This window comes from Borostomias antarcticus (assembly GCF_949987555.1).
Source record: "Borostomias antarcticus genome assembly, chromosome: 10".
Classification (NCBI taxonomy): Eukaryota; Metazoa; Chordata; class Actinopteri; order Stomiiformes; family Stomiidae; genus Borostomias; species Borostomias antarcticus.
The window spans coordinates 7868874-7890641 of record NC_140243.1 but is presented as its reverse complement, the minus strand read 5'-3'; the positions used below and the strand labels follow the sequence as shown (position 1 = coordinate 7890641).

The following is a 21768-nucleotide window of genomic DNA, read 5'->3' as shown; positions in this document are numbered from 1 at the left end:
AAGGTGGCCCATGATACACCCTGCCACGAGTTTCGTAAAAAATCGGTTTGGTAGTTTTTGTATAATCAGTCAAAAAATGAATGTACATGACAGGCCGGCTGTGTTTGGGCAGCCTGTGGACCCAATCTGTGCTTCAGATCTGCACCAAATTATTTTATGGGCTTTAAGTTGGACCATCCTACACCCCTCCATTCAGTTTCGTGAAAATCGGTCCAGTAGTTTTTGCGTAATCCTGCAAATAGACAAACGCAGAAACACACACATGCACCCACCCATGCCACCGAAAACATTACCTCGCCCTGTGCCATCGCTGGGGCAGAGGTAAAAATCATGACAAAAATACAAAGAGTTTTCCATTTTTATTGACTTTTTGGACAATTTCATTTCCAGTGTCATCCATAATTGACTTCTCTATGGTTTTTGCATAATCTTTCATATAAGGCTAGAATGATATAGACAAGGATTAGACACTGATGTCAAAGCTACAGATACCATCTCCTCAGTGACATCATGTCAGTCTGGTTTGTATCATTCTAGATATAAGGCTGATAAAAAAAGGGCCATTGCTATGATACAGAACAATCTGCATAGCAATTGGAAGACAAAAGGGACTGGACACTGACCCGATACCAAGGATGAGTAACACATGACATCACTAGACAGTTAATTGGCACAGAATGGTCTGCTCTTTTGCTTACAAACATGATCAGAGTGAGTAAAACTTCATTTTTTTTGAATGTCAAAAACTACTAACAAAATGACAAACAGGTACATTAACAGTTAGTGTGGGGTTTGAAACTTTGGAGCTCTGGGTCTAGTGTTGTAGGAGAGGGTACAGTTCCCATATAATCTCCAAAGCATCTGGCAGTTTGAGCATGAGACATTCTGTAGTGAATGAAACCTCTCCAAACAACTGACCAATTCATAAGGCTGCATGGTACGTACGATCTGCCCATTCACATAAGCACAGTTATACAAGCAATAGAAAAGAATGTGACAGAAGACGACCACTAAAATGTGTCAAAGACAAACATCTGATCGAAATTACATACAGCTACACCAGGAATGCAGGGGGAGAGAAGATGCTGAACCAGCTCGCCACCAAGATGGTCAAACATCACTTCAATCAAAAGCAGGAAAGGACAGACAAGTTGCAAAAGGTCACCAGTTGTAATTCAACCCATTCACCCACACCCTGCAAAGGCAAGTAAGAGAAGGGCAGTTCAGGAAATCTAAGAAGCTTTGCTCGGTCACCTTTACGGCTTTGGATTTGGTAGCACAATTCAAATCACAATAAGATGTCAAGTCTAACAACATTGAACTTTTTCTGCATGGAATTGACTTCACCCAACAACCAGGCAATATTTCTTAATAGTAATTTTTTTTTTTTTTTTTTTTGCAGAGGACATACTGGATGTGGATACAAAGCTCAGGTCAAATACAGTTTGTTGAAAGAACTTCAAACTCCACCATTAATCTACTAAGGCAGACCAGTTTGAGTAGACAGCGAAGAATGAAATCATTTCAGAACTGAATAGACTTGTTTGTGGGGTCAGTGTCAGCGGTCAGCCCAGGTCAAAGAGGGGGTGAAGAGGGGGAAGATTGTGTACAGTGGAGTTGAGGCCCATCTGTAGCAGCACAGCTCAGAAGCGTTTAGGCCCCCAGGGAGAGGCCTTTGTAGCCACTGGTGCTCCGAAGCTGGGGAAATCCTCTGAACTGCTCATGTCTGGGGCCTGTGGACAAAGAGAGCAAATGTTAGCACTCTAAAAACACAAAACAGCCCACAGAACTGATAAACCCTTACATTTGTTTTCCTAACATGAACATAGGTTGTGTTGTGTTTGAGGTTGTGTTGTGTTTGAGGGAGTGTCGTTTTGTTAGATTTTATCCTTATTTAAAGCATCATCTGTATACATGCAGTTCATTTTTGACCAGTGTCAATGGCAGCGTGAGCAGTTCATTTTTGACCAGTGTCAATGGCAGCGTGAGCATGACTGGCATGCTCAAGTTAGAATTGGAATTTGCTGAAAAAAATATTATTGGAACTGAATATGTGCAATGCCATCTACCTTTGCCAAGGTGAGCATGTTTAAGGTATGCCAAACCTTAAATAAATGAACTGCCGAATTCAAAGATATGTAATGCACTGGACACATGTTCTAGGCTAAATAAACCAAACAAGTTTACCCTATTCACCCCTCAGTGGTTATATCATTATTATTGAAAGTCACTACATAAGTTATAAATGGAGGAAAATAATTATTAAGCTCACCTTCTCACTGCCAGTGGTCCATGGAGCCTCCCTCACCACAAAGCCTTTGGATGGGCCACGGGGTTCATCCATGGAAGATGCACCGCCCCCAGAAGGCCTCAAGAAAGCCATCTTAGACTCATTCTCAGCCACATCTGCCATCTGAAGGGATACAGAAAGAGATACAGATTGGCAAGCCTTTATCGCTACCTAAACATGGTTCAGTTAAACAGACCACTTGTGGAAACCACATAATGGCTTCATCAAGTAAAACATTTTCTATATTTCATGGATTGTTTTGAAAATAAAAAAAGGACGTACGTATTCCTCCTCCAGGTTGAGCAGATGGTCAATGGCTTCATCCACAAGCTCGGGACGGCCTATTACAGTAACAAGGTTGGGGTCTGATGATCCACTCTGGGGGAACCTCAGATCAACCTACACAAGGACAGGAATGAGTTATATACTCAGGTTAAATCAATCAAAATACAAGTCTAAGTTACTGTGACATTGCCAGATTCTTGCCCTTTCTTTACACAAAAAAAAAAAAAGGTAAATAAGGAATTTTACAATCAGATTTAGGGATGTAATGATAAGCAGTATAATGGTATAATCATTATGATAAACCGTGATAAAATTGGATTAAATTTATCGTGATGAAATTATCATTAAAACCGTGTTTGATTACCCTTTGAAAAACTCACTGTAAATACTGTACAGCATCAACCAAAGTTAGCAACCAAGCTGCATTTTAATGTTCATGCGAACAAAAACTGTATAGTGCTGCTACTATTATTAGTGGTTTTCAATATAAAACTTGGTGAAATTATTTCAGTGTGTGTATCAGTAGTTTTAGAAAATTCAGCACATTTTATAATACCGCGATAATACTGATAAGTGATAATTTTGGTTACTATAATCGCGATATGAAACTTTCATACATTACATCTCTAATCAGACTCACCCTGTAGTCGTCCATGATTTTGCGGATGCCCTTGCCACGGGCTCCGATGATGCGGGCATGGACCCTGCTGTCCAGGGTGATGTCCTCTGAGATCATCTCCTCCAGTTCGTCCACAATGGCCTGGATGGCATCACGCGCAGCTGTGGCTTTGCCCTCATACCCTGTGATGGTGATCTGGTCCTGTGGACCCAAAAAAATACTCATCAGGACACCACATCAATACTCAAAACAGGCTAACCTCTGACGAACAGGGGATGCGATACTCGTATCTACCTGGTTCTCATCGTTCTTCTCTGGGAACTGGATGTTAACATCATGTTCAGTGCGGATGGTGGTAATGATGGCACCCTTACGGCCAATGATTTTGGGGTGATACTTTGGGTCCACAGTGATGGTCAGCTTGAAGCTCCTGAGGGCCTGTGGAGAGCAGAAAGATGGCAAGTTATCTCTGACTTAAAAGGATTAGTAGACCAAAAGGAATGCGTGCCGATAAGAGACTATTCACTTACCCGATCCTCCTGCTCGACCTGCAGTTCTTTAACACGATCCAGGAGGCCGTCCTTGGCGCGGTCCAGGTGACTGGTCAGGCCGGTAATAAAGATTGTATCAGACTGCAGCTCAGGGGCAGGCACTTGAATATTGACCTGGGGGAGAAACAATGTTGGATGTAAGATGACAAGCCATCAAAGTACAGCATTTTACAACCCACCTCTTTATTTCAAGCTCAAGACGACAAACCTCAAATTCGTCCATCATCTTGCGAATACCACTTCCTTTCTGTCCAATGATGTAACGGTGAAGCTCAAAAGGCACTTCCACCTCAATGGTGACAGGAACCAAAGCCTTTGAGAGAAGCACATAATGAGTACAATGCACACTTTAAATCCAGATTACAGAAAGTCAACTTAAACAGGTTCAGTTTGTGAAGCCTGTTCTCTGACAACTTTTAGAATGCGTTTTGGACGATCACATTCAAAGTGGACAGCGCTAAATACAAGTGTAAACGGCCACCAAAACTCTTGTGAAACTGGGACGCATTTGACCACATATCTTTAGTAGTCTAAACTCCTGATTTTTACATCCTTGTCGGGGACACGTCATCAATGCAGGATCATTTTTTATCCTTTTTCGTCTTATCCTGCACTTTTTTTTAAGTTGCAAATTACTTGTGATCTATCAATTGAAACAGTTGGAAGTGCCACTATGTTCATTAGTTCTTCAAACATCTTTGGTTGCTTCCGTGCACACTTTTTACAATCTGCTCGAAGTCAATCCGACTGATTATTGATTGATTTACATGGAACAGCTGAGCAACACGCATGCACACAGGCAGGAGTGAGTGAGTTACTACATACGAACACAAGTGGTCAGCTGGACACATTTGGAGACTAATGGTACGCACAGGTGTAAACGATGGTGTCTCGCTGTCCACTTTGAATCTGATCGTCCAAAACACATTCTAAAACCCAGTCTAAACAGGGTCTCTGTGAGGACCAACCTTGAGGGCCTCCACGGCTGCCTCACACCTCTCCTTGCGGCCAGAAAGCACGATCACATCACACTTTTTGGGTGCAGCGGGGTCCGCAGGTTCCTTGACCTCTCCGTTGGCCTCTCCATTCTCCTGCACTGGGGCCTCTGGAGCTGGAGCCGCTGTGGGAAAGTAGGGAACACGACAGTTGATCAGAGATAAGGGAGAAGTTATGCTAGTCACTCAGTGTCACTGCAAACGCCTGTTTACAGGGAACAGATCAATGTGGACCATTACCTTGGGGGTCTTCCCTCTCTGGGAACTTGATCTGCACTGCATGATCCCTGGTGATCTGCTGGATCCGGGAGCCCTTCGGTCCCATGATGGAGCGGTGGAACTTCTGGGCGATCACACACTCCATGATAACCTGAGCATCCTAGAGAACAAGAGAAAGAGACAGTTATCCACCACTAAATTATGGAGGCTACTACTGAACAAAACTAACGAGAGCAATTTCTCCACTGACCAGATCCTCGATGACCTCCAGCATGCGCTTCTTTGCAGCCTCGACGCAGTCTTTGGCTCCCTTCAGGGTGACCTTGTCGCTCTGAGCGCCGGTGCGAGGGAAGCTCACCATCACACCGCCATACTCGTCAGCAATGTCCCTGAGGACTTGACCACGGCGAGCCACAAAGTAGCGGTGGTGCTTGGGGTCAACGTTCATGTTATCCTCCACGACGTTGTCCTATGTACAAGACAAGACATTTTGTTATGTAAAGCATTGACACACAATTATTGCAAGTCACTTTAGATAAAAGCATCTGTTAAAACATTAAAACATAAATCCTTAAGAATAGACATGCCCGCTATTCTTACGGCGTCATAATGCCAAATATGCATTTATGGCTAAAATGCTTGAAATTGATGGTTAATAGATAGTGGCTGTATGAATAAACGTGCCCGCATTCTTATGGCGCGCGCCACAATATTGAATCAATATAAAAAGACGCCCTAAGAATAGTCACTACCAAATGTTAATGACAATCGCCTACGCTTAAACAGATCTTGCTGTGGAAAAACACCTATAAAGATCCAATGATCACACAGCTGTATCACAAGCGGTTAGAGGCCTTACCAGACTCTTGATCAGCTCCTCCAGCTCCTTCTGGGCCTCGCGCACGGCCTCCTCCGTGCCCACTACAGTGATCAGCTCCTGGTCCTGGTCATCCGCTGTGGGGAAGATGATTCTGGCTCCAGTGCTGTCACGCACCTTGCGGATGTTTCCACCACCTTTACCAATGAGGAATTTGTGGTACTCTGGCTTGGCACGCAGCTCCGCGGTGTGGCTCTTAATTTGCTGGGTTAAGACAAAGTTAAGATAAAGGAAAAACATTTAAAAACTGGCAGCCGAATCAGTGTGAAATTCAGACCCATGTACAAACATCGCTGGTACATAACAATAACATACAGGAGAAACCAACCTTCTCCTCTGCCAGGGCAAGCAGCTGTTGCTTGGCTTTATCCACGTCCTCAGCAGGGCCACGGATGGTGACCGTATCGATACCGGAGCCCTCGGTGGGGAAGTGGATGTGCACACCACCGCACTCCTCCATGATGGAACGCACAAAGCGGCCCTTTGAACCAATCAGGGAGTTGTGCAGCTTGGAGGGAATTGACACCTCCATCTCAGTGATGTTTGCCTGAAAACAAAATGGAGACATTTCTCTATGGGCCGTTCACAAACTTGAATGGTCTTCTAACACCAAAATGTTTAAGAAGGCTAGTAACTTACCAGCTCCTTCTGAATGGCCAAGATGCGGGTTCTTGCAGCTTCACAGTTGGCCTTCTTGCCAGTGATGACAATCATCTCAGAGTTGCTGTTCTCGGCAGGCAGATCAATCTTTGTATTTGTTTCCTCGCGAATCTGACAAAGGAATTAGAAGGTATGGTCAGGAGAACAGTAGCCAGACTCAAAGGTTTTTGGAATAAGCCTCTCATTGGCGCTACTCAATTCCAGCAGTGCCAATCAGATTCAATCCCCCAACACTATTTTGCAAGGGCACCGTTGGGGAAGAAAAAAAAAAAAAAAAAAAAAATAGCACTGCTCAAAACTATTGTGATTGGCTTAAAGAAATACAGTACCCCCCCCCCCCCCCATTCCAGAATGATGGGCTGCAGCAAGACCTTTCTCCAGCGCTGGCACAGCATGAAACAAAGTGTGGAGATAGCTCTGGCTATGTGAGACTAGATGAACAACAGCTATCAAGACTAGGTGAAAAGTAAAGACAGGCCGATGATAGAATTGTGTTCAATTTCTAATCCCACCTTCTTAATATTTGCTCCTCCTTTTCCAATAATGTTCTTGTGGAATTGCTTAAAGATGGGGACAGAGACGGAGAAGCTGTTCTCCACCTGAAGGATGCACAAAACCACATGTACGAAAGGTGAGCTAATGAACTTTGAGAAGATGGTATGTTTTATAAAAAGAGTTAAGATTAACAAATATGATAGAAAAGATATTCTGATGTACATACCATTTCAGCCACAATCTTAGTCATGAATTTGGCGCACTTCTCCACCTCAGTGCGTGGTCCACGAAGCTGAACTATGTCACTTTTCTGTGCCGGGTCTGGGAAGTTAATGATGACCTGAAATAAAGCCAAATACATCGCAAAGTTTAGAGAGGTCCAATTCCGTTTCAATCTCCACTTAAAGAGCAATGCTCGTTTTTGACAACCTGGACCTTATTTACGACATATTATAAGAAGTTTGACTCACCGAGATCACTTTTGTGTAGTTCGGAGGCCTGTAGAAGAAATTTAAAATCCAGCGCGAGCCAGTATATCCATGTAATGACGGTGATCGGGGCACCGAGAATGCAGTTTCTCAAAATCTATTTTCGGCCGCTAAACGGTTGTTTTCATCAATCAGATTGGATTAATCGACAGTTGAGATTCCTCAACGCGAGGCATCGTTGTGGTTTTCAAATACGGGGTCTTTAGCCTCTGTAATATGATCTTTACACGCCTTTCCCCACTTGCTCCAGCACGCATGCGCACAGGCCAGCGCGCAGACTGGCTATTCTCTCTGCGCTACGATCGTTGTTGGTGCCGAGAATATTGTCGTCGTCATTCGTCAGCAACAATCCGATCGTAGCGCAGAGAATGTGAGCCGGAGAATAGCCAGTCTGCGCGCTGGGTGCGCATGCGTGCTGGAGCAAGTGGGGAAAGGCGTGTAAAGATCATATTACAGAGGCTAAAGACCCCGTATTTGAAAACCACAACAATGCCTCGCGTTGAGGAATCTCAACTGTCGATTAATCCAATCTGATTGATGAAAACAACCGTTTAGCGGCCGAAAATAGATTTTGAGAAACTGCATTCTCGGTGCCCCGATCACCGTCATTACATGGATATACTGGCTCGCGCTGGATTTTAAATTTCTTCTACAGGCCTCCGAACTACACAAAAGTGATCTCGGTGAGTCAAACTTCTTATAATATGTCGTAAATAAGGTCCAGGTTGTCAAAAACGAGCATTGCCCTTTAAGTCTAAGGGATGGTTATGATTTCTTATGAATCTCACCTCAGGGAACTTGTCACGCACTTCCTTAATCTTCTCCCCCTTTTGGCCAATGATGGCTCTGTGAAAACGCTGTTCAATGATCAGGTCCTTTGTACGCTCATTCTCCTGTAAGAGATAAGTTTATAGTAAGTATATGATGTGCAAAGTGATCCCTGTGGAGTAATCTTAACATTCAACTGCACAGTGTGTGCTAACCATGCGCGACGCAAGCTCAAGCAGCTCCTTCTTGGCCTCCTGCACCCCCTGGGGATCCCCTTCGATGCGGATCAGGTTGCTCTTCTCGTTGTCAGGGGGTATGCGGACAGACACCTTGTGCAGATCCTTGATGCGGTTTACTGAAAACAAATTACAGATTGAGCACAATTCAGTGCCCTGTTGCTAAGCACCCAAGAGCCCCTGGCAGCGTCATAGGCCACGGCTCAGAAGTCAGTAGAAAGACAAGATGCTTACTGTTTGCGCCGCCTTTTCCAATAAGATGCCTGTGAAATTTGGGATCCACACTGATCTCTGTGTAATCCATGCGGCTCACCTGCAAATGGAGGATAAAGCGTCTAACTCACTGCCGTTTTTCAAACAATCTTCAGAGGTTCAAAAGGGCAATGTCTAACTAACAGGTTGTGGTTTGCATAAGTGTGGATAATAGTAAAAAGCGTCATCATTCCTCACCAGATCTGTGACAATGGCTTCAATCTGGCTCTGCACCATCTGCATATCTTTGGTGGGACCCTCCAGGGTGATCCTATCCTCCCCTTCGGTGAACTCAATGTGCACCTGGAAACAAAAAGCAAAACGTCAGTCCAACAACCGGTTTCTGGTAAAAGTAAGAGCAGAAATATGCAAGCACTGGCAACTAACCTTGGGCATCTGTGCAGTTATCTTGGCCAGGTTTTGCCCCTTCTTTCCAATGATGAAGCGGTGAAGCCAGGAAGGAGCTGAGACTGAGGACACAGTATAGCTGTTGGCCTGTAAAAGGGACATACATTAGTCATCAGCATACATGAGTAACTTCTAGTCATACATCCTAATCACTTATTAGCTATCAACTCCATTCATCATGCTCAAGGCTGGGTTCCATCTAGGAGGTTCTCTGTACCTTGGCGTACACTTCAGTGAGTGCCTGGCCAAGCCGGTCTGGCTCCCCACGCAGGATGACGGTTTCTGAGCTGCTGTCGGAAGGTGGGATCTCGACCGAGACGCCAGTACGCTCCAGGATCTCCTGCAGGGTGTTTCCCTTGGGGCCGATCACATACTTGTGCTGAGATTTCTTCACCTCCACTGCGATTGTGGTGGCGTTTTTCTTCTGGAACAGATCGGATACACCGAGCACATTTCTAGACAGGTTCTCCCCAAAAATCTGAGAAGCATCTACATTATGCCTTGGAAATGATTGGCATGCAACCTAGCCTGGGGGAGGGGGGCAAAACATTCCATCAGTATAACTCCCCAACACTTCAGAATTTCTGGTTGTCAAACGTGACATACCTTCTCTTCATAAATCTTCTTGATCAAAGCCACAGCAAGGGCCACCTGCTCCTTCTCCCCAGTGATAACGATCTCCGTCTTATTGACGCTGGGCGGAGGGACGTTGATGCGGGCGCCGGTCTCCTGCATCATCTCCCCCACCACCTTGTTGTAGGGCCCAGTAATGAAGGGGTGGAACACCTTGTCGATGTTCACCCTCTCAACAGCACGCTTGTCCTGGAAGCAACACAAAGCAGCATCAGTCCCTTGTCCCACACACATGTCAAACGTGGGCGCAACATCACAGCATGGAAACAGAAGTGAACAATCTAAAAGTTAACATTTGGAAAAAGACAAACTAGGATTCCACAACTGAAGAGGTCACCTGCTCAGCGGAGATGAGCAGGATCTCATGCTTGGCCTTCTCCAGGCCCTCCTTGGTGCCCGAGATCTTGATATGGTTGCTGGGGTCATCAGGTCGTGGGATCTGGATCTTGGTGGCAGTCTTTAACTCCAGCTCCTGCAGCTTCTCCCCATTCTTGCCGATGACAAAACGATGGTGTTCTTTGGGGATGGCCACAGTAGCTGAAGCCTAATAAAAAGATAAAAAATCTACTATAAACACCTTCTTCTTAAACAGCTACCATTATAACTCGCAACTCAAAATCATCACCGAGTAACAATTCACAGCCTAGTCGCACAAATTCTGTCTGAATAATGGTTCGATCTGTGCTGACCTGAGTCTGCAGTCGGGACACAATCTCCTTGCGGGCCTTCATCACGGCATCCAGTTTCCCGGATACCATGATGGAAAGGCCTTGATCTTTAGCCATGGAGAGTTCCAGGTGGGCTCCGGTCTTGTGCATGATGTCAACACAGACCTTAGCCTGATCTCCTTCCCCAAACTGGTTGATGTCCTTGTACTTGCGCTCTTCCAGAGGCACATGGAAAACCTAAGTGTTTGGACATTATTAAAATTAGGTCTGGCACAGCAGAGGTTCTCCTTATCCTGCCAATGCAGATAAAGGCACGAAAACAGTGCATTACCTGGGTGATGACAGAGGACTTGAGAGGACGGATATTAGTTGTCCAGGCATTGGCTGGTTGCTGAGTCCCCTCAGGTGAAGAGGCCTTTTCAGGCAGAGGGGGGAAGGCATCCTTGTAAGTTGGAAGGGCCTCCTCATCCCCTGCACCACTAGGCCCTGCGCCGGCAGCTAATCAGGGGGTGAGGAGAGACGCCAGGATAAGACAAACTGGATAGGCCAGTTCACTCAAAATGCATGTAAAAACAAAAGAGGCAGTTTGACTGGCCTATGTAGCCAGGCCACACATCTATAAACAGGCCAGAGCCGATACTCACCACCACCCTGCTCTGGCAGAAGCCCACTACGGTGCTCATTAAAGCTTTCCTGCGTAAGTACAGCGACTGAGCTCATGGTCGAAATCCCACGTTTACACGGAGTCAGAGTGTGCCACTAAAGACAAGAAGACAAAAATAATCAGTCTGCACAAAACAATGTCATGTAAATGTTACATTTTTCCATGTAAATGTTACAAACATTTTATCTAACCGGAGTACACGTTTATCCATTTTGAGCAGACTTTGAGATCTTCGTCATTATATCTTATCTACTTTTATCAAAAGAAGACATTTCCATATCATGTCATTACTTGTTGTGTACAGTCTAAAGAGCAGACCAGAGATAATGTTAAAGAAACCTTACTATGTGGACAAACTACTTTTGCTAATTGTAACTGTGGTAAAGTTGATTATGAGGATCCCAGTGGGCCGTCTGCTGCCTGTAGCAACGGCTATTCTAAGCCTAGGAGCTAGGTGAACCAGCTCCAAGGTTAAGAGGATTTTTTTTTCTTTTTTCTTTTTACTAACCCCCTCAGCTCATCCACTGCAGGTAGCATAGACTTGAGCCTACTTGCAATTACTCTGCTAACCACTTCATCCTGCCTCAGAACAGGCATGCTCGGTGCCAGTGGGGGTGCTGGGATCCTGGAAATTGAGTAGGGTTGTTTTCACACACTTTTCTGGAGACCCTTTTGGGGGCCTCTTCCTTCTCAGTGGAACCTCCTAAAGTGGAGACCTCATGGTTGAGCAGCGGAGTGCTGCTCAGCGCACTCAAACAGGCCCAGTAGCCTGAATGAGTGTCCAACTTACTAACCAAACCAGAAAAAACATACTCTGAAATGCAGAGAAACAGGAGAGTGGGATGTTACCTAAAAGATGCATATGGTTTTGTAATTGGGTCAATAACATTGCATCTCTGCATACTACCAGTACCAGTACCAAGACTATTCTACTGAGAGGGGCTGGTCAATTCTACTGACTCCCACCTGAAACCTGCAGGTTACAGCAGCCCTGAGGCTGTAGGCCTAATTAGGAGCTTAGAGTAGTGTCAGATCTTACCAGCTAAATGGTCAGTTACCAGATAATCCGTCCTGTAAAGCTGCCTGTTCGTGTCAGCCTGCCAGCTTTTGCCTGAAAAGGAAAATGTTCACAGATATTTTCCTGTCTCCTTTTACACAGACAGCATATGCATAGTACAAAATAAAGATAATCAAAAAAGAATTAGGCCTAGTATTTCAAGGATAAGCCCATTAAACAAACGTTTTTCAATGCATAACAGCATCAGCTATTACAACCCCCTGACAAACATTGGGATATTATTGTATCACTAGTGAGGGGTGTAATTTTCTACACAGACCACTGCAAAAAGCTGTAATTTCGGTTTATGCTACACCGTGTTTTACACCGAGCCTTTAATCAACTTCTCAACCATTCTGTTACAAACTTGTAGAACCAAGTTTTACAAAGTAAAAAAAAAGGCTGACTTATGTGAATGCCGATGGAAAGCTGCTTGGAATCCTGAGGCCTGAGCAAAAGGTTGCATTGTAGCAACGATAATGGCCTACAGCCCTAGAGGTTCGATTTAACTTTATAGTGCTAGCTAGCAGCTAAGATTTTAGAGATTCAACAAACCAAACACAGCTAACTACCTAGCAAAATGTCAAATTAGGGGCTGTATCGGCTAACTAGCCCTATAGTCAAGGGAATAACCAGGGGAAGTGTTTGCTGGCTAGTAAGCTACCTAGTGCTACGTCGACTATCAGCAGCTAATGTCCGACGAATCCCTAAAAATGCCAATTGGAATGCATGCTTGCAAGACATAGGCCTTATTTAAAACACATTTCTCATTAGCCAATTGTTACAAATTATTCCGTTTGTGGATGTAGGTTACCCATAAAAGCTAAAATTGGTGCTTAAGATTATCTAGCTAGTAACTTGGTACCAGCTAGCTAGACTCCTCAGCCATAAACTTTGACCGTGCGCAATAATGACACGTAGGTCCTCGCTAGCTAGCTCGCTCGCACGCTGTACTAGTAACGTTAGCCGACCGCTAGCAGTGCCATGCTAGCTTAGCTAGCTCGCTAGCCAGCCCAGATTCTACTGAAACTCCATTTGTAAACTTGAATTATGCAATGAAACACTATTCAACCATTGGCTCATATACTTAAGCTATTGCAGTGTTACCGTTTCGTTTGCATCACAGATGACAAATGCTCAATCGTAGCAGATCAACACCATAAAGCTAGCAACACAAAGTCCACGTAGGCATAAGGAATACAGCTGAGCAAAGGGAGAAATTACATGGAGTCGGGCCAGAGCACATTTTGTTACAGCAATACTTAATCAACAGCATTCTCCAAATGTAAAGTCATCGCTACACTTAGAGGGCACACTGCCTACGTCAGAGCTAATGTGCATATTCCTATGTTTATTGTGAAAACTATGTAATAGCGACTTACTTGTGTTTATGTTCTCGTCTGCCCTGTATGGTGCAGAAGCTGTGATGAAACTCCACTGGCGAGAAGGTGGGACCGAAGCCTGACACATATATACCGGGGCAACCCTCCAATCGTATCCTTGGACGTCACGTTAAAGCCTCCGGTTACAAATCACCTACTTCATGGAAAGAAAAAGTACATTGTGTTACTCATATTAAAAACACATTGCATGCCCTTAAAATGGACTTTCTGCGTCATTTCGGTAAACTGAGCTGCCCCTCATGGTTTACTAGACTGAATATAATATCCGATACCACGCTGTAACCAAAGTAGGCCTATCTAGAGTAGCCTGGACGAGTTGACAAAGTTTGCTTGTGGGATCCCCTAACATTAGTGCACCATTGTTGCCAGGCTGTCGATCTTCAAGTGAACTTTCAGGTTTGATTTTTATCAAACAGCCAGCATCGGCTATTGAATTGAATCACTGTAATATAATTGAAACACATTTGAATAATTCAGGCTTTCAGACAATAGTCGACCAACTGGGAGATAATATCAACAAAGATAGTAGAATTATGAATTAATGAGCATGCATAGGAAGGCTATCCCTATTTCTCCCAAGATTTGAAAATCAATCAGAGAGAAGAGACGGATATCACAATAAAAAATTACAACGTATAGATCACACCTCCGCCCATGAATGCATGTCGTCAGCATACTGTACATGTACAGTGACATTAGGGTGCTGATTAACTTTGTGAGACCATCCAGATCTAGCGAGCTTACATTCTGTTTATCTCTGCAGATCAGTCTGGACACTGTCCATATATCAGCGTTCTTTGAGGAAATACTAGCAGCTACGCCGGGCGTGGTTTAGGTGTGATGACAGCGAGAAGCAACTATTCATTCTCACGCCAGACTGGATGCGAGAGCGCCGTGAAGCATCAATACTCACACAAGCAGGAACCTGGCAGTTCACACCAGAAGACCAGGAGCCTGGCTGCTCACACCAATAGACCAGGAGCATGGCTGCTCACACCAGAAGACCAGGAGCATGGCTGCTCACACCAGAAGACCAGGAACCTGGCTGTTCATACCATAAGTGCATTTCTCTGCACCTGGAGGTCCGGGCACCCCTTAGGGGGGCGTCAACGATCGCAGGGGGGCTGCCAGGCCTCAGACAATTTGAGGCCTTAATATTATCTAGGCTAGACAAATATTTGTCAAATAATCATGTTATTGACATGTCACACAACACTTTTAACAAAATACATGATCATATCTGATGAAGGGCCAAAAAGCCTTGTGTTTACGGCACTACAATACTATATAAATTCAACAAATTAATCTGAGACTATGAAGAGTGTCAACATTAATATTACTGCTACACTGGCAAAGCGCTTCATTGTACCCTAATTTACACCTGATGGAATTTGCACATATACGAACACACACACACACTGGACGTTCACAGAGATTTGGTTCACAGCAAAATCAGGTGTAGGTTAGAGGGGCTCTGGGGAAGAAAGGTTGGGGACCCCTGATCTAACGTATAGTACCACTATACCCAGAGGAGTAGGATACCTAGTTTACATAACACAACCACTTACAACGCAATATCATACACTGTAACTTGTAAATTTGTAATTTCAAATTGAGCATTAGAGTTTAATGCTCAAGCATCTTGTAATCTTGGAGCCGGCAGCAACATTTCACTGTGACTGTACACCATACATTACATGTGACAAATAAAGGAATCTTGAATCACTATTATTTAAACAGAATGCGGTGATCCTTGAACAATTCCCACTTGATTGAATCAATTTAACTCAATTTCCCTTTCCTTTTATTGTCCAGTTTGACAGGTCAAATGTCAAAAATTAGATCAATCATGTTTACACTTGAGCTTGTGTGTATATGTGCTGATGTGTGTGTGCTTGTGCATGTATATTTTTAGTGTGTGCCTCTGTGTGTGTGTGTGTGTGTGTGTGTGTGTGTGTGTGTGTGTGTGTGTGTGTGTGTGCGTGCGTGCGTGCATGCATGTGTGCGTGTGTGTGTGTGTGTATGTGTGTGTGTGTGTGGATGATAGTCAGCACTTCAAAACTAGATTATTGAAACAACTATATGCTCAATTAAAGACTGGATCAAGCAGGTGTAGACATTACAAAAGGTACATTTCTGTACCTGGTATTCAATACCAAATGTTAAGTGATCCTGTCAAAACATTGATGTGTCTTGAAACGCCAAAGTTAGTTACATAAACACATGGGTATGCATTTTGTTATCTTATCTCCTGAAATTACACAACTACATGACCATAAAAGGGGGATTACTTGTGGCTGGTCTGTAATCTGAGCAGTTATCTGTAGTTGTTGCGAAGTGGTTATTCCTTTTCAGAATCAGAATCTTAATTTAAATGTACACCTTTGGAGAATCATTGCATAGCAAGTCAAGCTAAGTCAACATTTCTATATCAAACATGCAATTTAGGTGATCGTGCAGGCCCAAACCTTATTGTTACCAAACATAGGTCTATTATTCTGTGGTTGGACTATTTTTGAAGATTTTGAAAACAGTTTGTGTATAGCCACAACTGAGCTGATCCCTGCTGAAGTAATGGTCGCTTTCATGCCACTAGAGGTCAGAATACTCAATGATGTGGAGTGTAGATTGAATTTGTCCCAGTCATTACAACCGCCACATAATCTCATTATAGCCTACACATAGCCATTTACTGTCGAAATATTGATTTGGATAACATGAAGAAAGGAATTGCTGGCTACTCACTCTTATGATTTATGAGTAGGCTATATATATATTTTTTTTTGTAGTTTATCAAAACTATCTGGCCTAGCCTAGCCGACAGATACATTTCTGAAATTAGATAATATAGCCTAGCATATCCATCTATTTTTTTCTTAGGTTTCAGGGGGACAATATTCTTTATTTTTAATTCAAGTCTTCATTTAGGCTACCAATAGGCTAGTAAGTTGGTTGTGCGATTTGAACCAATGGTAAGGTGAATCACAGTTCTGTCCAATGACCCAGTTAGGATTTCGTTTTGGTCAACTAATGTGATAGTTTGTCATGTGACCCAAAGCGCTGTGCTATGCATAATGTGTAGTCTTCTCAGTGCACCGTGGGGAGGTTAGGGTATCGTAAACGAAATAAGTTGTGGCTTAGGATATCTGCGCTCTTTACACGACGGCCATGGGATACTCAATATTTAATTAAAGTACTTCAAGAGCAAATAGAGAAGGTATGTTAAACTTTATGTCTCTACTGGAAGTTGCTGTTTAATGCAAAGTAGGCTACTCGCACAAGAAACTGCAGAGACGCCATATTTTAATCAGGTTATAATGCAAGGATTTTCAATCAGGACATTGCTTCTTGTCGGTAGAATTTTCATTTTTGCTTTCTTCGTTCAGAAACTTTTACATTATTCAAATATTTGGTGTGTTAATCTGTTGTAGGGTATTGTTTGTTTCCACACATTAATTTGTGGTTAGCCTACACAACGGAAACAATTTACGAAATGTAGCCCACCTTGGCTACATATATATGCTAGTACTAAACTTGTTGCACGTCACCATTGAATGTTCTCAAGGATTGCTTTCATTCATGTTTCCTGTATCACAGTCCAGTTCAGTAATTTTCTCGTTGAATGTAGCCTACATTTCTTGTTGAAGTGGTTGATGTATGCTCAACCGAATAAGTTTAATATTATTTAATGTAGGCCTAGTCTATGTTATTCAGGGTGGACACGGTTTATATTGGGATGTCTCTGAAATCAGTGTCCTCAATGATAGAAGGTGATAGGGACCCCTAGTTGCGGGGACCAGAGCCCAAGCTGTAGGCTATACGTTCTTGTTCAAAGGCGTTGTCTTCGTGCGTTACTTTTTTCCAGTCTGAGATGTAATTTTGGGACGGATCAGTAGCCAACCATATTTGCCAGCCTTGTAGCCTGCCACAGACTTACACCAACGGAAATAATTAAATCAGGAATAGAATGCTACCGAGATAGAAACGAAGTCTCTTAACCCCTTTTATTCTTTTCATTTCTATATTGCTTCTCAGCTCAGTGTGGTTAAACATATAACAATCAGGATCCAGACAGATGTAGTTAATGAAGACAAGACATTTGTTTTTAACTGAAAATGATTCAGGTCAATTTGATCACTGCAGCAAGTTTGTTTCGTCATTCTTAGATTAATCTACCATGTACAGTCACTGTATTAGGTCAGGGCCCCGATGTACCATTGTGCTGACATGCATTTGTTTGCAGGAGCGAGTGTGGTGGTGGGCTGCCCCGTGAGCAGCAATGGGCGAGATAGAGGGCTCATACCGGGCCCTGCAAACCCCCGGTACCCGGCTGGGGGCCCAGTTCAATGCTGGTATAAGCACCTTGGAGCCGGGTCAGGGCCTCGGTGCTGCCATGTGGAGTGGAGCCAGCAACGGCAGAGGACTACAGATCCGGGTCCAGGGACTCGACGACTCTCAGGAATTCTTTGACCTGGAGGTGAGTTAGCTTTCAGGGATCCACTATCCTGTAATGGTGATTTTAAGTGTAAGGTATTATGTGTAACCAATGCATGATTTCCATTGGTTAGAGGAAGAAAAAGGTGCATTTCAATGGAATAGTGTCTGGTCTCATGTGGATCAGAGCCTCCTATCTGTTCCAAAGGACAGAAAGCACATCTCCCTGGGTCCCTTAGCATGGGATGTTTGCGTGTCACTGTAGTTGGCGGGCGACAGCTGCCACATAGCTTTGGTCCTCAAATCCCTCCCTCTTTAAGACTGCTTACTATGGTACTAACCTGTAATGTATTATATTGTGGCTGTGTTCTGTGTGTGTGTGTGTGTGTGTGTGTGTGTGTGTGTGTGTGTGTGTGTGTGTGTGTAAAGATGAAGTAATATTGGCATCTTACGTTATACCTTGAAACAATAGGCCATGGGCCAACTGGAAAATCACTCAGAGGATTTACTGCCAGGAGAAAACCTAAACAGTTTAGCATATGCGTGTGTGTCCTGCAATGGATTGAGACTAATGCTTAGGCTTTTGGTTCTTTGGTTCTGTTCTTTTAAGGATATGTTCTTGTTACTTTCTAGTATTGTGTTGTGTGAAGACTGCATTGTGTTTAACTGTCTCAAATAAGGAGCACAAGATCAGTGTGTAGTTAAGGTATGATCTGTGATCTTCTGCAAGAATCAGTCAGAGAGTGCATGGCATTCTGCCTAAGTTTCAGTCCATGCAGGAGACCTGATGTGATTTATGTTATAATATCCATGTTGCCCGAGTGGTATTGGAGGTGGTTAAGTAGAACTGTTGCAGAGTGCGGTGGGGAGGGCACATAGCCTAGTCCCTATGGCTCCTGCCCTGTCATCTTCACAGCCACCGCAGAAATCCAATGCAGGGTGTCCATCCTCTGGCATCCCCTAACTACCCATCTTATAAATAACCCTGCTGATGAAATGGAAAAAAAGACTGGTAAATGTCTTCCTGCTATAGGTTTTGCCGTCCTTCAAAATGTCCACCTAACTTGATTCAACCACGTGAATTAGCAGAAAGAATTTAGTCCTGAATCAAAGGCTTACGTTTTGTCTAACATAGCAGTTTCAGTTGGATTTTTAATCTGTTGTCGGACCTTAGTTATTTGTATGAGACTGTAGTGTAGATCCACGTTGCGGGACCTCATTTAGGCCAATAGGAAGTGATGAGGAAGTCCCAACAATCAGGCTTGGTTTCCAGCCTGTTCCAGGGGGACAAAACATAAAAGGTAACACGGTCTGCTCCTCAGAGTGCACTGTGCACTTTGCACAGGCTGTAAACACAGGAAGCCATTAGCAAATGGGCCGTATTAGTATGTGTGGGCAGTTGACATGCTGGTTTCCTTTGTTTTTGTTTTTCACTGTAATAGTATTAGATTTTGTTGAGAAGGCTACTCTGACCCTTGGATTTGAGAGGTGTGATTGTGACAACTGACCTAAATCCTCCTGCAGCCTCGACAGTAACGGTTCTGGCAGCTGGAGTTAAGGGGCACTGCTGAGGTAGACGTCTCATAATCTTACGGACCATATGTTGTCTCAAAGCCTGTCAAACAAAACCAGTTCTCAGACAATAACTGTCTGATTTGCCTTGGAGTTTTCATTTATCACACCAGTGTTTCCAGATATCAGAGATGGGAGGAACCACAATCTCTTTTGGTCCTTAAGCTGTAATACTAGTGTGTTGCTGTGTAATTCTGCTGGTGGAAGAAGCAGTGACGAGAGTAATCGGCTGTAGGACTTCACTGGCTCCGTTCAGCGAGCGAGCGCTGACACCAGTCCTCTGCTGAAGCAGATTGCAGTCTGCTGAGGGCGAGACGGCGTCCAAAAACCCAGCGAGGCCGTCTTCACCGCTTCCCGCCGTACTGCTCAGCATCAGGGTTAATTCACCCTGAAGGGTTTGGGTCTCCCGGAGAGAACGGCACCTAGATTTTGCCCAATAACACAGTGGCTGGATGGTTAAACACCCAGTAGCACTGGACTGGCGAGGCCCGCCTGTGTGATTGTTTGTTTGTGTTGTGTTCAAACACTCACAATGTGGTGAAGAGGTTTGTCTTTTTTTTTTTTTTTTTTGCAAACTCTATGTGTCAAGTAGGATCACTTCAAGCAATAAAAACAAATGTAATACAGTACTTTCGTTTTTCCTCCTGGTCTGTAATTTTATCTCTGTGTTTCTCATGCTGACTGGGTGCAAAAATAGACACAAAATTGCAGTGTTGAATGTTTGAAATGGCTGCGGCCTTCAACAAACTACCCCCCCCCTCCACCCCCCCACCCCTGCTTGTATGCATTGCTCACACACACCACGTCAGCCTGCGTTGTACTACCTGATGTGTCTTTGAACCTCTCGTATGTTATTCATCTCCTTGAGCATGAGGCAAAGCTTGTGTTTTGGATGGATGTGTGCAGCGTGAACGGCTCTGCCAGGCTGGAAGGTTATGAGGAGGAGAAATCCAATCAGAGCTTGTGCTTTGATGTGCTGAGTGCTCCGTGCTTCAGGTACCGTAGCTCAGCTGGCATGGTCATCGTCAGCAGACATTTGCCTGTGCGGCTCGCTCTTCTGTGGGCACCAGGCCCCTCCCACACCCAGTGCAGGAGAAAGCCCAGCCTTGTGGTTTCTGGACAGGGAGGCCGGGCAGGGAACACAGGCCTCTTTTATCCAGCGTGGCCGGCCCCTCCGCTGGCCCTCACCACTGCTCTAACTCTCAGGGGGTGGGCTGTGGAACCTAGCAGTTTGAGAATGCTGCTGCCGTTGGGGACTGGTGGGAGGGGAGGTGGGGCAGGCAGGCAGGCCTCGCTCAGCCTTAGCAAACAAGCACATAAATAGCAAGGTTGACAACCAAGTGAGGGCCACAGAGGGCCAGCCTCGGGTGTTAAGAGAGCAGTTGTGTGTGTCTGATGTTGAGCTTTAGGCTTGGGTGGTGGTGGTGGTGGTGGGTGGGGGGGTGGGGTGGTGTGGGGGGGGGTGGCGGGTGGGAGGGGGACACACACTCAGGAGTGAAGCCTCCTCCTTGGTGAAGCCCCACAGGAAGTTTTGCCAAGGAATTTCAACGACCGGCCTTTAAACTTTTAACCCTTCATGTGACAGGCTCCAGGGAATTGATTTCACAAGCTTGTTGTTTGAAGCCACTGCACCTGATTGTATGGTGAAAATGAGACCCCTGTTGTCTCTTGGAAAAAAAACATTTCCCACAGTTGAGAACATGTGAGTCTCAGAAAAGGGACACTATAATGTTGGCATTATCCGCAGATAAACAGCAGTTTGCTGCTGGAAAGCGTGCTTATGCTCCCTGTTACAGCTACCCGGGCTGAGAATCCAGCTGTCAGCCGCGCAGCACACGCCCAGCAGAAATCCTCCCACACACTGCAATTAATGTTAACAGAATTAGTGAGTGTAACTTGAAAAGACTGCTTCTTGATCAAGTAAAGCTCAGCAGTTCAGCTCTGCCTCTCCCCTCTGGCTCTATAGCAATGCTGATATATTCTTAGCCGTTGGTAATTATTGCTTTCCAAGTGGTGTGATTTGAAATATCGACTCTCTGCACAGAAACTCCATATGCCTCTCTCTGCTGCTAGCATGGCCGGTGATGGGACGGTGTGTAGATGATGCAGAAAGCAGAAGCCAGTCTAGGTACTCTTTAGCCCTGTCCCTTTTCCTGCTTACCGGTAGCCATCTTATCTGCTGACACTCTCTGGC

General features: G+C 44.5%; 2 protein-coding genes across 3 annotated transcripts in view; one reads left to right on the top strand and one right to left on the bottom strand.

Moving 5' to 3' along the window:
• Window positions 1–344: 344 nt before the first annotated feature.
• hdlbpa (high density lipoprotein binding protein a) lies at window positions 345–13611 on the bottom strand. Of its 2 annotated transcripts, none has more exons than XM_084444881.1 (28): window positions 13548–13611; window positions 12148–12219; window positions 11089–11203; window positions 10776–10942; window positions 10466–10681; window positions 10114–10320; window positions 9750–9965; window positions 9361–9567; window positions 9123–9230; window positions 8934–9038; window positions 8718–8796; window positions 8463–8602; window positions 8268–8372; window positions 7218–7331; window positions 7009–7095; window positions 6476–6607; window positions 6165–6383; window positions 5819–6040; window positions 5210–5428; window positions 4981–5119; window positions 4714–4865; window positions 3954–4058; window positions 3725–3859; window positions 3489–3632; window positions 3216–3395; window positions 2573–2689; window positions 2273–2413; window positions 345–1733 (listed from the first exon to the last, which is right to left on the bottom strand). In XM_084444881.1, exons 3-28 carry the CDS (start codon window positions 11162–11164, stop codon window positions 1644–1646), a joined length of 3822 nt encoding a protein of 1273 aa, XP_084301007.1. In that variant the 5' UTR covers window positions 11165–11203; window positions 12148–12219; window positions 13548–13611; the 3' UTR covers window positions 345–1643. The 2 variants fall into 2 exon arrangements, with proteins under 2 accessions (XP_084301007.1, XP_084301008.1); XM_084444882.1 differs by having other exon boundaries at window positions 9361–9564.
• Window positions 13612–16689: 3078 nt separating this feature from the next.
• farp2 (FERM, RhoGEF and pleckstrin domain protein 2) overlaps window positions 16690–21768 on the top strand; it is a 28279-nt gene continuing 23200 nt past the window's right edge. Inside the window, exons 1-2 of the mRNA XM_084444102.1 lie at window positions 16690–16785; window positions 17812–18045. Coding sequence (XP_084300228.1) covers window positions 17848–18045 — 198 coding nt within the window. The 5' untranslated portion in view covers window positions 16690–16785; window positions 17812–17847. The remainder of the gene's footprint in view (window positions 16786–17811; window positions 18046–21768) is intronic.